Source organism: Hemitrygon akajei, unplaced genomic scaffold (genome assembly GCF_048418815.1).
Source record: "Hemitrygon akajei unplaced genomic scaffold, sHemAka1.3 Scf000149, whole genome shotgun sequence".
In the NCBI taxonomy this organism is placed as follows: Eukaryota; Metazoa; Chordata; class Chondrichthyes; order Myliobatiformes; family Dasyatidae; genus Hemitrygon; species Hemitrygon akajei.
The window spans coordinates 559,202-575,252 of record NW_027332035.1 but is presented as its reverse complement, the minus strand read 5'-3'; the positions used below and the strand labels follow the sequence as shown (position 1 = coordinate 575,252).

Here is a 16,051-nt window from a genome sequence, read left to right as displayed (position 1 = left end):
TTTTATGAACACATTGAATTGAGTACATTCAGCCGAACGACAGCAGGACGGCGAGTGTGCAAGGAGTGTGTTTACCAAACGCTCTCTGTCACAAACCGAGTGGCCAAGTTCTGCTCCTATATATTATGGTCTATGGTCAGAGATCCCTCAAAGTAGCTGGTGAAGTTGGTAGACAAAAGATCATATTACAAAGGATTAGGCCATTCGGCCCATCGAATCTGTCCTGTCGTTCCGTCATGATTGATTTCTTCTCCTGTTGGATCTCTCTTCAGTTTCTCATCCTACTGTTCTATAGGGAGTCAAACATAATGTGTGACCTTATTTTCAAGATTTTAGCTTATCTTAGAGGACAAGCTCAGAAATAGTAAGGAAACCATATACAGAGCTGAGAAACAATGCTAATGCAAGAACTGCAAGGCAAAGAAATAAAAGATAGTAAACACAAAGTACACTGCAGATGCTGTGGTCAAAGCAACACGCAAAACAAGCTGGACGAACTCAGCAGGTCGGGAAGCATCCGTGGAAACGCGCAGTGAACGTTTCGGGCCGAGACCCTTCGTCAGGACTGAAGAGGGAGGGGCAGGGGCCCTGGAAAGAAGGTGGGGGCAGGGCAGGAAGGAGAAGACTGGTAGGAGCCAGGTGAAAAACCAATCAGAGAAAAGATCGAGGGGTGTGGGAGGGGAAGCAAGGAGGGGATAGGCAGGAAAGGTGAAGAAGGAATGTAAGGGGAAAGCAATATGGGTAGTAGAAGAAGGCAGAATCATGAGAGAGGTGATAGGCAGCTGGAAGAGGAGGCAGAGTAAAACTAGGATGGGGGAAGGGAGAGGGAGGGAATTACTGGAAGTTGGAGAATTGAATGTTCATACCAAGGGGCTGAAGACTACCGAGACGGTATATGAGGTGTTGCTCGACCTGAATTTGGCCTCATCATGGCAGTGGAGGAGGCCGTGTATGGCCATATACGAATGGGAATGTGAAGCAGAGTTGAAGTGGGTGGCAACTGGGAGATCCTGTCTGTTGTGGCAGTCGGAGCGGAGGTGCTCGACGAATTGGTCCCCCAATCTGTGTCGTGTCTCGCCGATATAGAGGAGGCCGCACCAGGAGCACCATAAGCAATAGATGACCCCAGCAGACTCCCAAGTGAAGTGTTGCCTCACCTGGAAGGGCTGTTTGGGGCCCTGATTGGTGGAAAGAGAGGAGGTGTAGGGACAGGTGTAGCACTTACGCTTGCAGGGATAAGTACCCGGTGGGAGATCTGTGGGGAGGGACGTGTGGACCAGGCAGTCGTAGAGGGAACGATCCCTGCGAAAAGCGGAGAGGGATAGAGAGGGAAAGATGGTGGTGGGGTCCTGTTGAAGGTGGCGAAAGTTGTGGAGGATAATATGCTGGATCCGGAGGCTGGTGGTGTTGTAGGAAAGGACAAGGGGAACACGGTCCCTGTTGTGCTGACGGGAGGATGGTGTGAGGGCCAAACTGCGGGAAATGGAGGAGATGCGGGTGAGGGCATCATTGATGACGGCAGAAGGGAAACCATGATTCTTAAAGAAAGAGGACATTTGAGATGTCCTGGAACGGAAAGCCTCATCCTGGGAGGAGATGAGGCGGAGACGGAGGAACTGGGAATAGGGAACAGCATTTTTGCATTTGGCAGGGTGGGAAGAGGTATATATATAAATAAAAGTTTGGGTTTCTTAAGTCTATTATTTTGATAATAAGATTTAAAAAAACTATTCACAAGATACTAATGAATTAATTAACAGGCTAAAAAACTCTTCCTGGGCTTCCAGCCGGGTGCAGTTATCGATTTAAAAGATATTCCGATGACAGCCTCTGCCACCCTCATCAGGGATGATGCAAGGGCAAATCTGGTCCGATGGACATTTCCAGGCATCATCATCCGGAGTCATTTCAGCTCATTGGGTTCCTTATGCGGTTTCCTAACCAGGTCCCAGTCGACATGAATCAAGGTATGTCCTCCTACTATTTGGACCACTTCAAGCAACAGAAACCTGTTGAGAATCAGACTGAACATTTGTCAGTTTTGCAAAATTATCCACGAAACTATCTGACATGTCTATCAGCCTCTCTGAGATCGACAGCTTCCTGTAGTGACAGAGGTCGTCCCGTCACCACTTCTAATTGTCCACATTTCGTTCTCATTGTTGGGGCTGCCCTGATGCTCCATTTCATCAAACAGGGACCATGGTACGTCTTCCTTGTGAGAGTTGGTCAGCCGTTGTTTGATGATGCCCATTTATTCCATCAACTTGTCTTGATCTCTCTGGCGGATGTGGACAGTGAAAAGCCAGTCAATATTCATCATTCAACATAATTATTGACAAACATTTCCAGTGAGATGTGTCTCTGGTTTAAAGTGAATGGGCCGCGACCGCAGGAATATAGTCCTGAATGGGGGTTCTGGCTGTGTGTGTGACAGTAGGTTTTCTTGCTGGGATGGCTTCTACCCATCCTGCAAATGTGTCTACTGCTGATAGATATGAATATCCTTGGCTCGTTGGTGAAGTGACGTCATCCACTTGCAGACGCAAAAATGCATCAGGTGGGCAACAGAGCTTGGCTGAGGTAGCTTCCCCGGTGATCCAGGTCTGTTTACTGTTTCATACATCTCTCAACTGTTAGTCGGGCTTGCATCATGATCTATGGATTTCACCTCCACTGGAAAAAATCTGTCAATTACCTTTTGCATTCGGATATGGCCTCAGGAGTGGATTAGCCGTGCGAGATAAGGAAGCAGTTAAGCTGGCGCTACCAGACTATGAGTATCACCCCAAACCCAAACCCCATCGTCATTTAATAACCCACCATTTCCATCCAGTACCACTGTTTTTGAATATCTCACATGTTCGTCACTTACCAGGTTTTCTTCCATTTCTTCGATTTTCTTTAATCCTTCTCTTGCCGCCCTTTTTTGCAGTTTTGTCTGCAAATGCATTTCCACAGCTTTCCTCAGTGGTTATTAGATAGATAGATAGATAGATAGATAGATAGATAGATAGATAGATAGATAGATAGATAGATAGATAGATAGATATATAGATACTTTATTCATCCCCATGGGGAAATTCAACTTTTTTTTCCAATGTCCCATACACTTGTTGTAGCAAAACTAATTACAAACAATACTTAACTCAGTAAAAAATATGATATGCATCTAAATCACCGTCTCAAAAAGCATTAATAATAGCTTTTAAAAAGTTCTTAAGTCCTGGCGGTAGAATTGTAAAGCCTAATGGCATTGGGGAGTATTGACTTCTTCATCCTGTCTGAGGAGCATTGCATCGATAGTAACCTGTCACTGAAACTGCTTCTCTGTCTCTGGATGGTGCTATGTAGAGGATGTTCAGAGTTATCCATAATTGACCGTAGCCTACTCAGCGCCCTTCGCTCAGCTACCGATGTTAAACTCTCCAGTACTTTGCCCACGACAGAGCCCGCTTTCCTTACCAGCTTATTAAGACGTGAGGCGTCCCTCTTCTTAATGCTTCCTCCCCAACACGCCACCACAAAGAAAAGGGCGCTCTCCACAACTGACCTATAGAACATCTTCAGCATCTCACTACAGACATTGAATGACGCCAACCTTCTTAGGAAGTACATTCGACTCTGTGCCTTCCTGCACAAGGCATCTGTGTTGGCAGTCCAGTCAAGCTTCTCGTCTAACTGTACTCCCAGATACTTGTAGGTCTTAACCTGCTCCACACGTTCTCCATTAATGATCACTGGCTCCATATGGGGCCTAGATCTCCTAAAGTCCACCACCATCTCCTTGGTCTTGGTGATATTGAGACGCAGGTAGTTTGAGTTGCACCATATCACAAAGTGAAATATTTAGAGTGACCTTTACTTTTCAACACTCAGACTTCTGACGATAGTTGCATGACTTCCATAAATTATCGTGTTCATTCACCATTCTTGATTGGAATTCCTACGGCTGTAAGAAATCCTCTTTATCTCCATGAATTTCCAAAGTCATGAATCACTCAGAAAGCATATCAAGGATCCGTGTAAATATTTGATTATTTCCTTCTGCTAGCTTACAGGCTTCAACTAAAGCTTTCAGCTCTGCCTGTTGTGCCAAGGTACCAGGAGCCATCTGTCCTGATGGCATTACTTTTCTGTGACAACAGGCCGACCAGCCATTCAAATTCCTACCTAAGAAAGCAGCTCCCCAATGGGTGTCAGGCCTGGTCACTGCATAGGAGACTGGAAACAGTCAGTGACCCCGAAACACGCACAGGCGAAGTGTCACTTCTCCTGGGGGTGACTGTTCGGGACCTTGAATATTGCTATGTGAGTACATGAATAACCAAGTGTAGCACCTGTTGAGATCAGACGTAGATTGGAAGCAGAGATTGGACAAACCTGTGCTGTTTTCTTTCAAGCTGCGGCACCTGAAGGGAGATCTAACCAATGTTTGCAGGATTACAGAGTCATAGATAGACTAGACACAGGACTGAATAATCACACACTAGGTGGCATGCAATTACACTGAGTGGGGATAAGTTGGAAGTACATGTGTGGGGCAAGTTTTTGTTGGCGCATTGTGGTGGGTGCATGAAATGCCCTTCCAGGGGTGATACTCGAGGTAAATATGACAGAGGGAATCAAATGTCTCTTAAATAAATACATGAGTATGCAGGGAATGGACACATGGGGACATTATTTTGGCTGATTGCGTTAGTATAGTGGGGCATTAAATGATAAATTAATGGCATGTTTCTGGACTGTGTTCTTAAAGTGTTCGATGGTGATAGGAATATTGTTCCACCCTTGGAATGGATACAGTAAATCCGGCTGATCACATCAGTTCTTCTGCAATCTCCATCACTATTCTCACCCTTACAGCAATAAATCAAACCTACAATCCTTGCCTGACAGTTCAATGTAAATTTATTGTCAATATCCGCATGTTACCACACACATCAAGTAGATTAAATTTCTTGTTGCTGCTTAGATGAAAACAAGCTCTACAGATTTTATTAAAAACTACACAAGAAGACACAAAGACGGAGAAACAGCCAATGTGTAGGAAAAAGAAAATTTGAAAGAAAAAAAAAGGAAATCATTGAGTTGTAAACTCCTTGAAAGTAAGCCTGTAGGTTGTGGAATCAGCTGAGATTTTTTGGTGATTTAGGTTATCCACAATGGTTCAGGAGCATTATGGTGTAGGGTAACAGCCTCTACCAACAGGATTCCTAAATGGTCATTGAATCTTTGGAAACTACCTCACATATTTTAACCCAGGCAATCCATTCATATTCTATATCTTCACAGTATAACCATATAACTATATAACAATTACAACAGCCCATTGGTAACAGACCATCTCGGCACTTCTAGTCCGTGCCGAACGCTTACTCTCACCTAGTCCCACCTATCTGCACTCAGCCCATAACCCTCCATTCCTTTCCTGTCCATATACCTACCCCATCTTCTTTAATGACAAAATCTAACCTGCCTCAACCACTTCTACTGGAAGCTCATTCCACACAGCTACCACTCTCTGAGTAAAGAAGTTCCCCCTCGTGTTACCCCTAAACTTTTGCCCCCTGACTCTCAATGGAAAAAGCCTATCCACGTCAACACTATATATCCTCCTCATAATTTTAAATACCTCTATCAAGTCCCCCCTCAAACTTCTACGTTCCAAAGAATAAAGATCTAACTTGTTCAACCTTTCTCTGTAACTTAGGTGCTGAAACCCAGGTAACATTCTAGTAAATCTCCTCTGTACTCTCTCTATTTTGTTGACATCTTTCCTATAATTCGGTGACCAGAACTGTACAGAATACTCGAAATTTGGCCTTACCAATGCCTTGTACAATTTTAACATTACATCCCAACAATGCTCTGATTTATAAAGGCCAGCATAACAAAAGCTTACTTCACCAACCCATATACATGAGATTCCACCTTCAGGGAACTATGCACCATTATTCCTAGATCACTCTGTTCTCCTGCATTCCTCAATGCCCTACCTTTTACCATGTATGTCCTATTTTGATTAGTCCTGACAGAATGTAGCACCTGACACTTATCAGCATTAAACTCCATCTGCCATCTTTCAGCCCACTCTTCTAACTGGCCTAAATCTCTCTGTAAGCTTTGAAAACCTACTTCATTATCCACATCGCCACCTACCTTAGTATCATCCTCATACCTGCTAATACAATTTACCACCCTATAATCCAGATCATTAATGTATATGACAAACAACATTGGACCCAGTACAGATACCTGAGACACACCACTAGTCACTGACCTCCAACCTGAAAAACAGTTATCCACCACTTCTCTCTGGCATCTCCCATCCAGCCACTGTTGAATTCATTTTACTACTTCAATATTAATAGCAAACGATTGAACATTCCTAACTAATCTTCCATGTGGAACCTTGTCAAAGGCATTACTGAAGTCCATATAGACAAGATCCACTGCTTTACCCTCGTCAACCTTCCTAGTAACCTTTTCAAAAAATTCAGTAAGCTTTGTCAAACCTGACCTTCCACGCACAAATCCATGTCGACTGTTCCTTATCAGACCCTGTCTACCCAGCTAGTTATATATACCATCTCTAAGAATACTTCCCATTAATTTACCCACCACTGACGATAAACTTACAACTTACTGATAATTGCTAGGTTTACTTTTAGAACCCTTTTTAAACAATGGAACCACAAGAGCAATACACCAATCCTCTGGCACCATCCCTGTTTGATACATTTGAAGTATTTCTGTCAGAGCCCCTGCTATTTCTACACCAACTTCCCTCAAGGTCCTAGGGAATATCCTGTCAGGCACCGTAGACTTATCCACTTTTATATTCTCTAAAAGCGTCAGTACTTCCTCTTCTTTAATCATCACAGTTTCCATAACTACCCTACTTGTTTCCCTTAACTTACACAATTCAATATCCTTCTCCTTAGTGAATGCCAAAGAAAAGACATTGTTCAAAATCTCCCCCATCTCTTTCAGCTCCACACATAACTGTCCACTCTGATTCTCTAAGGGAACAATTTTATCCCTCATTATCCTTTTGCTATTAATATAACTGTATAAACAATTTTGACCCGGCCGAATAATCCCCTCATAACAAGTGTCAATATCAAATTTTGAACCAAAAATCTATTGAGAATGTATAAACAGCCTATCTGACATTAATAAACGGGTGATTAATCCTTAATTAATGTCTCAGAGATCTAAAATCCATTTCAATAGATACGGATCAAATTTGACCCGGTACAGCCTCAATGTACAAAAAAATTGTAGCATGTGTACAAAAGTATAAAATTTAAAGTAGTTTCATTTTGGCTCATTTTCGGTCACTTTAGGAAAAGTCATAAAATTTTGGCTAAAAATGGCATTTATGGTGTTTTTATCCTGCTGTCAAATGTCAAAACGGGTCAAATTTGATCCGAACAGTATGTAAGGGTTAATATACAGTGTTTCTATTTTTTTAATCTACCCAGTATAAGTATAACATAATTGACTTACTTATCTATTTATTACAATTTTTAAATGTTATTTATAATTATTATTATCTCTGCTAGATTATGTAAAAGAAATGGTTGTTGACTTCAGGAGGGCACGGAGCGACCACTCCCTGCTGAACATCGACGGCTCCACGGTAGAGGTCATTAAGAGCACCAAATTTGTTGGTGTTCACCTGGTGGAGAATCTCACCTCAACACCAGCTCCATAGCAAAGAAAGCCCAGCAGCATCTCTACTTCCTGCGAAGGCTGAGGGAAGTCCACCTCCCACTCTCCCCATCCTCATCACATTCTACAGCGGTTGTATTGAGTGCATCCTGAGCAGCTGCATCACTGCCTGGTTCAAAAATTACACCATTTCAGATCGCAAGACCCTGCAGCGGATAGTGAGATCAGCTGAGAAGTTCACCAGGGTCTCTCTTCCCGCCATCACAGACATTTACACGACACGCTGCATCCGCAAAGCAAACAGCATTATGAATGACCCCATGCACCCCTCATACAATTTCTTCTCCCGCCTGCCATCTGGGAAAAGGCACGAAGCATTCGGGCTCACATGACCAGACTATGTAACGGTTTCTTCCCCCAAGCTATCAGACTCCTCAATACCCAGAGCCTGGACTGACACCTGACTGCCCTATTGTCTTGTTTATTATTTATTGTAATGCCTGCACTGTTTTGTGCACTTTATGCAGTCCTGGGTAGGTCTGTAGTCAAGTGTAGTTTCCTCTGTGTTGTTTTTTACGTCGTTCAGTGTAGTTTTTGTACTGTTTCATGTAGCAGCATGGTCCTGAAAAACGTTGTCTCATTTTTGCTGTGTACTGCACCAGCAGTTATGGTCGAAATGACAATAAAAAGTGACTTGAGTTTTGTTTCAGAAATAAAAGGGTTGACTAAAAGGGAAATTGACAGAAGAAGAGAGCAGTAGTGATAGGGGATTCGACAGTGAGGGAACAGACAGGAGATTCTGTGGACATGGACGGGACACCTGGATGGTATGTTGCCTCCCAGGTGCCAGGGTCAGGGATGTCTCAAATCGCATCCACAACATTTTGGAGAGGGAGGGGTAGTAGCCAGTTGTCTTGGTATATATTGGTACCAATGACATAGGAAGGAAAAGCAATGAGTTCCTGAAAAGAGAATTTCAAGAGCTCGGTAGAAAGTTGAGAAGCAGGAACTCCCAGGTAGTAATTTCTGGATTGCTACCTGTGCCACGCGTCAGTGAGGGCAGAAACAGGATGATTTGGCAGATAAATACATGGCTGAGAAGCTGGTGCAGAAGGCAGGGCTTCAGGTTCTTCGATAACTGGGATCTCTTCTGAGGGGATGACCTGTTCAAAAGTGACGGGTTTCACCTGCAACCGAGGGGGACCAATATTATCACAGGCAGGTTTGTTAGAGCCGTTGGGGAGGGTGTAAACTAACTTGGCAGGGCGGGGTGGGAATCGGAGTGAAGGGACTCAGAATAGGATGGATGTAAAAAAGTAAAGATAGCATGCAGTCAAATTGTCAGGAAGGGCAGGCAGGTGATGGGACTTAGTATCAAATCATCAGGGATGCAAAATCAGAAAGGACAGCAAATACAGAGCTCAAGGTGTTGTATCTAAATGTGCGTAATATAAGAAATAAGGTGGATAATCTTGTTGCAATATTACAGATTACCACGTATGATGTTGTGGCCATCACTGAATCGTGGCTGAAGGATCGTTGTAGTTGGGAGTGGAATGTCCAAGTTTACACGTTATATTGGAAGGTAGGCAGAGGGTGTGATGTGGCCCTACCGGTAAAGAATGGCATCAAATCAGTGGAAAGATGTGACATAGAGTCAGAAGGTGTTAAATCACTGTGGGTTGAGTTTAGAAACTGCAAAGGTAACAGAATGTTGATGGCAGTTATACACAGGACTCCTAGCCAGTGAGGCTAGAAATAGGAAGATAACGCAGCTAAATACGTGGCTAAGGAGTTGTTGCAGGAGGGAGGGCTTCATGTGTCTGGACAATTGGGCCTTGTTCCAGGGAATGTGGGACCTTTTCCGACGGGACGGTTTGCACCTGAACTGGAGGGGGACTAACATCCTTGCCGGAAGGTTTGCTAGTGCTGCTCCGGGGGGTGGGGGGGGGGGGGGGGTTTAAACTAGATTTGTGGGGGGAGGGGAACCAGAGTGTTAGAGCAGATAGTGAGGTGGAGGAGGATAAAGGTCATGCGAGAGCTGCAAGTATAGTGCATGGACTAAAGCCAGATCTAACATATAAAGAGGCTTTGAGAAAAGAGAAACAGAATAAAGGGTGTAAAGGTAGTAAGGTTGAAGGACTAAAGTGTGTGTACTTCAATGCAAGAAGCATCATGAACAAAGGTGATGAGCTGAGAGCTTGGATGCATACATGGAATTATAATATAGTGGCCATTACAGAGACTTGACTGGCACCAGGGCAGGAATGGATTCTCAATATTCCTGGATGTCAGTGCTTTAAAAGGGCTGGGGGTGGGGAAGAGGAGAAGGGGTGGTGTTACTGGTCAGGGATACTATTACAGCTACAGAAAGGGTAGGTCATGTATCAGGATCCTCTTTTGAGTCAGTATGGGTCGAAGTCAGGAGCAGGAAGAGAGCAGTTACTCTACTGGGGGTATTCTATAGGCCCCCTGGTAGCAGCAGAGATACCGAGGAGCAGATTGGGAAGCAGATTTTGGAAAGGTGCAAAAATAACAGGGTTGCTTTAACTTCCCTAATATTGATTGGCATCTGATTCGTTCCAATGGTTTAGACAGGGCAGAGTTTGTTATGTGTGCCCAGGACGGGTTCCTGTCACAGTATGTTGACAGGCCAACTAGATCTAGTATTAGGTAACTAACCGGGTCAGATAACAGATCTCTCAGTGGGTGAGCATCTGGGGGACAGCGACCATCGCTCCCTGGCCTTTAACGTTATCATAGAAAAGGATAGAATCAGAGAGGACAGGAAAATTTTTAATTGGGGAAGGGCAAATTATGAGGCTATAAGGCTAAAACATGCGGGTGTGAATTAGGATGATGTTTTTGCAGGGAAATGTACTATGGACATGTGGTCGATGTTTAAGGATCTCTTGCAGGATGTTAGGGTTAAATTTGTCCCGGTGAGGAAGATAAGGATTGGTAGGGTGAAGGAACTTTGGGTGACAAGTGAGGTGGAGAATCTTTCTTTTTCAATCTTTTTATTAGTATTAATAATATTATGAACAAAATACAATTGATATATTAATAAAGGGATTACAAACATACAAATTCCCATTACTCATGAAAGAATACATAAGCAATGAATACAGTATAAATAAGTTTTCCCGAAACATGAACCATATAGTATATATATGAACAAGGTAAATCTAGATATTTCATAATATATAATATAAAAAAAGAGAAAAAAATATATATATGCAAAATTGACTAACCTACTAATGTAATATCTAAGGGAAAAAAAAGGAAGCAAAAAAAGAAAAAAAAAGAAAAACTAAAAAAGAGAAAAAAAGGGCTGTTTATAATATCTCACAAGAATACATAAACATCAATGTCGTCAACTCCGATCCTCTCAGCATAAATACGATTAAAGCTGAAAAAACCAATAAGCTTGGAACAGGGTCGTATTACATCATATGAAAATATTGAATAAATGGTCTCCATATCTTTTCAAATTTAATAGAAGTATCGAATACACCACTTCTAATTTTTTCTAAATTTAAACATAACATAGTTTGAGAAAGCCAATGAAATACAGTGGGAGGATTAATTTCCTTCCAATTCAACAAAATAGATCTTCTAGCCATCAAAGTGAGAAAAGCAATCATTCGACAGGCGGAAGGAGATAAATGAAGTGAGTCTATCATCGGTAAACCAAAAATTGCGGTAATAGGATGGGTTTGTAAATCGATGTTCAGTACCGCAGAAATAATATCAAAAATATCTTTCCAATATTTTTTCAAAAGCGGACATGACCAAAACATATGAGTTAAAGACGCGATTTCCGATTGACATCTGTCACAAATAGGGTTTATATAAGAATAAAAATGAGCTAATTTATCCTTGGACATATGGGCCCTATGTACAACCTTAAATTGTATTAATGAATGTTTGGCACATATAGATGATGTATTAACTAATTGAAGAATTCTATCCCAATTCTCAATAGGAATAATAAGATTAAGCTCTCTTTCCCAATCATTTTTGGTCTTATCAAGGGGCACTGAACGTATCTTCATAATTATATTATAAAGTTTTGATATAAGCCCTTTTTGAAAAGGGTTTAATTCAAACAAACTCTCCAAAATATCTGAAGACACAAAATTTGGAAACGTAGGAAGTACCGTACTTAAAAAACTCCTAACCTGTAAGTATCTAAAAAAATGAAATCTAGGCAAATTATATTTATTAGATAATTGCTCAAAAGACATAAAACAATTGTCCGAAAATAAATCAGAAAATCTTAATAAACCCTTAGTTGTCCAAGCCAAAAAAGCTTGATCTATAATTGAGGGGTGGAAAAAACAATTAGATACAATAGGAATATTTAAAGCGAATTGAGTCAACCCGAAAAATTTCCGAAATTGAAACCATATACGTAAGGTATATTTAACTATCGGGTTGTCAATTCGTTTCGGCAATTTAGAAAGAGCAAAAGGGAGAGAAGTCCCTAAAATAGAACCCAGAGCATAACCTGGTACCAATTTAATTTCCAAACTCACCCAATGAGGGCCAAAAGGACCACCCAATTCTTTCAACCAACATAACAAATATCTAATATTAACTGCCCAATAATAAAATCTGAAATTGGGTAATGCCAACCCACCTTCCTTCTTTGTCTTCTGTAAGTATGTTTTACCTAACCTGGGATTTTTATTCTGCCATATATATGAAGAAATTTTTGAATCAACATTAGTAAAAAAGGATTTCGGAATAAAAATTGGTACCGCTTGAAAAATATATAAAAACTTAGGTAAAATAACCATCTTAATAGCATTAATCCTACCTATCAGAGATAAAGATAATAGTGACCACTTAGTAAACAAGCCTTTAATCTGATCAATTAAGGGTAGAAAATTAAACCTAAATAGTTCTTTATGGTTTTTTGTGATTTTAATCCCTAAGTAAATAAAAGAGTCATTAACTAATTTAAAAGGTAAATTACCTGTCTATTGAAAGGAAACAATTCACTCTTATTAAGATTTAACTTATACCCAGAAAACTCACTAAATTGAGCCAACAATGATAAAACTGCTGGAATAGATTTCTCAGGGTTAGAAATGAATAATAATAAATCATCTGCGTACAAAGATACCTTATGAATATCTGTTCCACGATTAATTCCCAAAATATCCTGTGATTCTCTGATGGCAATTGCCAAAGGTTCTAAAGCAATGTTAAATAGTAATGGGCTAAGATGACAACCTTGTCTAGTGCCCCGAAATAAACGAAAGAAGGGAGATCTTTGATTATTAGTAAACACCGAGGCTACTGGAGTGTGATAAATCAGTTTAATCCAAGAAATAAAGCTCGGACTAAAATTAAACTTCTCCAGCACATAAAATAAGTAAGGCCATTTAACTCTATCAAATGCTTTCTCCGCATCTAATGAAATAACACATTCTGAAGTGCTATGTGAAGGAATATAAACAATATTCAGTAATCTCCTAACATTGAAAAAAGAATAGCGATTTTTAATAAAACCGGTTTGATCTTCCGAAATAATTTGGGGTAATACCTTCTGCAGCCTGGAAGCCAGTAACTTGGAAAAGATCTTGGAGTCCACATTCAATAAAGATATTGGTCTATAAGATGTACAGTCAGTAGGGTCTTTATCTTTCTTCAGTATTAAGGAAATGGAAGCTCTATAAAAAGATTGTGGCAAATTCCCCAATCTAACTGCTTCTTCAAAAACCTTGCATAACCAAGGAGAGAGAGTAGCAGAAAAGCATTTTAAAAATTCTACTGTATACTCATCTGGACCTGGTGCTTTCCCAGAATTCATTGAGGAAATAACCCCTTTAATTTCCGCATCCGTGATCGGAGTATCTAATACTGAAAGATCATCGGATGATAATTTTGGAAAATTCAATTTCCCAAGAAAATCACACATGGTATTATGATCCTGAGGGAATTCAGATTGATACAGGGAGGTATAAAAGTCTTGAAAAGACTTATTTATCTCATCATGGTTAACTGTCAAATCCCCATTCTGCTGACGAATCTTAGTGATTTGACGTTTAACCCAAACATTCTTCAGCTGACTAGCTAACAGTTTTCCCGATTTATCACTATGTATATAAAAATCAGATCTGTTTTTCATTAATTGATTTTTAATCGGAGATGTAAGTAATAAACTATGCTCCATTTGAAGTTCAACCCTTTGTTTGTAAAGCTCCTTACTAGGAGTAGTCGAATATTTCTTGTCAATCTCTTTAATTTTATCAACCAATAAAAGAGTTTCCTTCTTAATGCGTTTTCTCAGACCAGCAGAATAAGAGATAATCTGTCCACGTATATACGCTTTAAAAGTGTCCCAAAGTATTCCGCAAGAGATATCCTCCGTGGAATTAGTTGAAAAGAAGAAATCGATCTGTTCCTTCATAAATTTAATAAAGTCTGGCTCTTGCAATAAGGTAGAGTCAAATCGCCATTGTCTAGCACTTAAAGCTGTATCCGTAAAATTAATAGAAAGTTTTAATGGAACATGGTCGGAAATAGCTATAATATCATAATTACAACCAATTACCGATGGAATAAAACAAGAGTCAATAAAAAAATAATCAATTCTCGAATAGGAGTGATAAACATGTGAGAAAAAAGAAAACTCTTTGTCATTAGGATGGCGAAATCTCCAAATATCAAAAACTCCATTATCAGTCAAAAAGGAGTTAGTACAAGTGGACGACTTATTGGGTAAAGTCTGAATAGATATAGATTTGTCCATCAAAGGATTTAATAACAATTAAAGTCACCACCCATTATTAACTTATATTCATTTAAATTGGGTAAAGAAGTAAATAAGGACTTAAAAATTCAGGACAATCCACATTTGGAGCATAAACATTAACCATAGCAACCTTTTTATTACAGAGTAAACCCGTAATTAACAAAAATCTACCATTCGGATCCGAAAGGATATCATGTTGAACAAATGCAATAGAGGAGTCAATAAAAATTGAAACTCCCTTAACTTTGGCATTCGAATTCGAATGATACTGTTGACCCCGCCAAGACCTAAAAAAGCGATATTTGTCCTCCTTCCTCACATGAGTTTCTTGTACAAAAATGATATGAGCATTAAGTCTTTGGAATACTTTGGAAATCTTCTTTCGTTTAATCGGATGGTTTAAACCATTAGTGTTCCAAGACACAAAGTTAATGGTTTGAGCCATGCTTCTAAAGTCAACCCTTTGGTATAGAAAGGGTTAACCAAATTATAAACTCATGCACCCGGAAGAGGAACAAAAATAAAGAGCGGACCCGGAAGTGACGACATCGTAGACATATTTGTAGTTCAAAAACAGCCCGAATGAAAAAACTGAAACAAACTGGTAAAAGAAAAATAAAAAAGGAAAACAGACCAACCCCCACCCCCACAAGAAAAAGAAAAAAAGCCAAAATATGGCTAGAAAAAGGAAAAAATGAGACTAATTCTACCCCCATATCAGCGGCAGACCACTCCGTATTTAAAGGATATATTAAAAATAACCACCCCAACTTTAAAAATTATGATCACAATACTAAAATCTATGCTTCTTAATATGCTTGGTTGTAAAAAAAAAGAATATAATCACTAAAAGTTTATAAATCGGGTTATAACCCAAACAAATCAAGAAGTATTTAAACTATGATAAGCGATGCATTATAGGAAGAAAACGAAAAAAGAAACAATAACGCCATCTTAAACAAAACCAAGAATATTTTTGCAAAAAACCACCATCTTGGTAATAAAAAAAAATTCCCTTCGAAAGGTTAAAAATATACCTTCAAGGGAACAAAAATAATAGTCAAAAATATAGTATAGTGGTTAAAGTGTATAAAACAGAACGATTAATATAACGAAAACACACTTTAACTTAAATATGAAGTATAGGATAAACCTACACCAATAACCAGAGACTAACTCTGGTTTGAGGAATCGAAAACCATCTTACACGATCAGAATCACTCATTTATTAGGGATTAGTGTCTATAGCAGTAGGGAAGTTCTCCTCCAGATACTTTCTCGCTTCAGATGTAGAAAGGAAAACCTGGCGTGGGGCATTCGACGGAGAGATTCGAAGCTTCGCAGGGTATAAGAGCGCAGGTTTTAGATTTTTCTCATAACATTCAGACATCAGAGGTTTAAAAAGAAGCCTTTTTTCATAACTTCAGGACTAAAATCTTCAACCAAATGGAAGTAGTAATTTTGAAATTTAATCATCCCAGCCCTCCGAGCCTCACGAATAAGTTGTTCTTTGTCGTGTACATAGTGAAACCGGACAATTACCACCGGGGGTTTAGCTGAAGCACTCGATGAACGACTCCAAATTCTATGTGCTCGATCAAG

General features: G+C 40.1%; 1 protein-coding gene across 1 annotated transcript in view; it reads left to right on the top strand.

Annotated features, from left to right (window-relative positions):
- The first annotated feature begins 2,454 nt into the window (after positions 1–2,454).
- The window catches only part of LOC140723955 (zinc-binding protein A33-like), a 37,876-nt gene continuing 24,279 nt past the window's right edge, over positions 2,455–16,051 (top strand). Inside the window, exon 1 of the mRNA XM_073038492.1 lies at positions 2,455–2,604. Within this exon, the coding sequence (XP_072894593.1) occupies positions 2,455–2,604 (150 nt within the window). The remainder of the gene's footprint in view (positions 2,605–16,051) is intronic.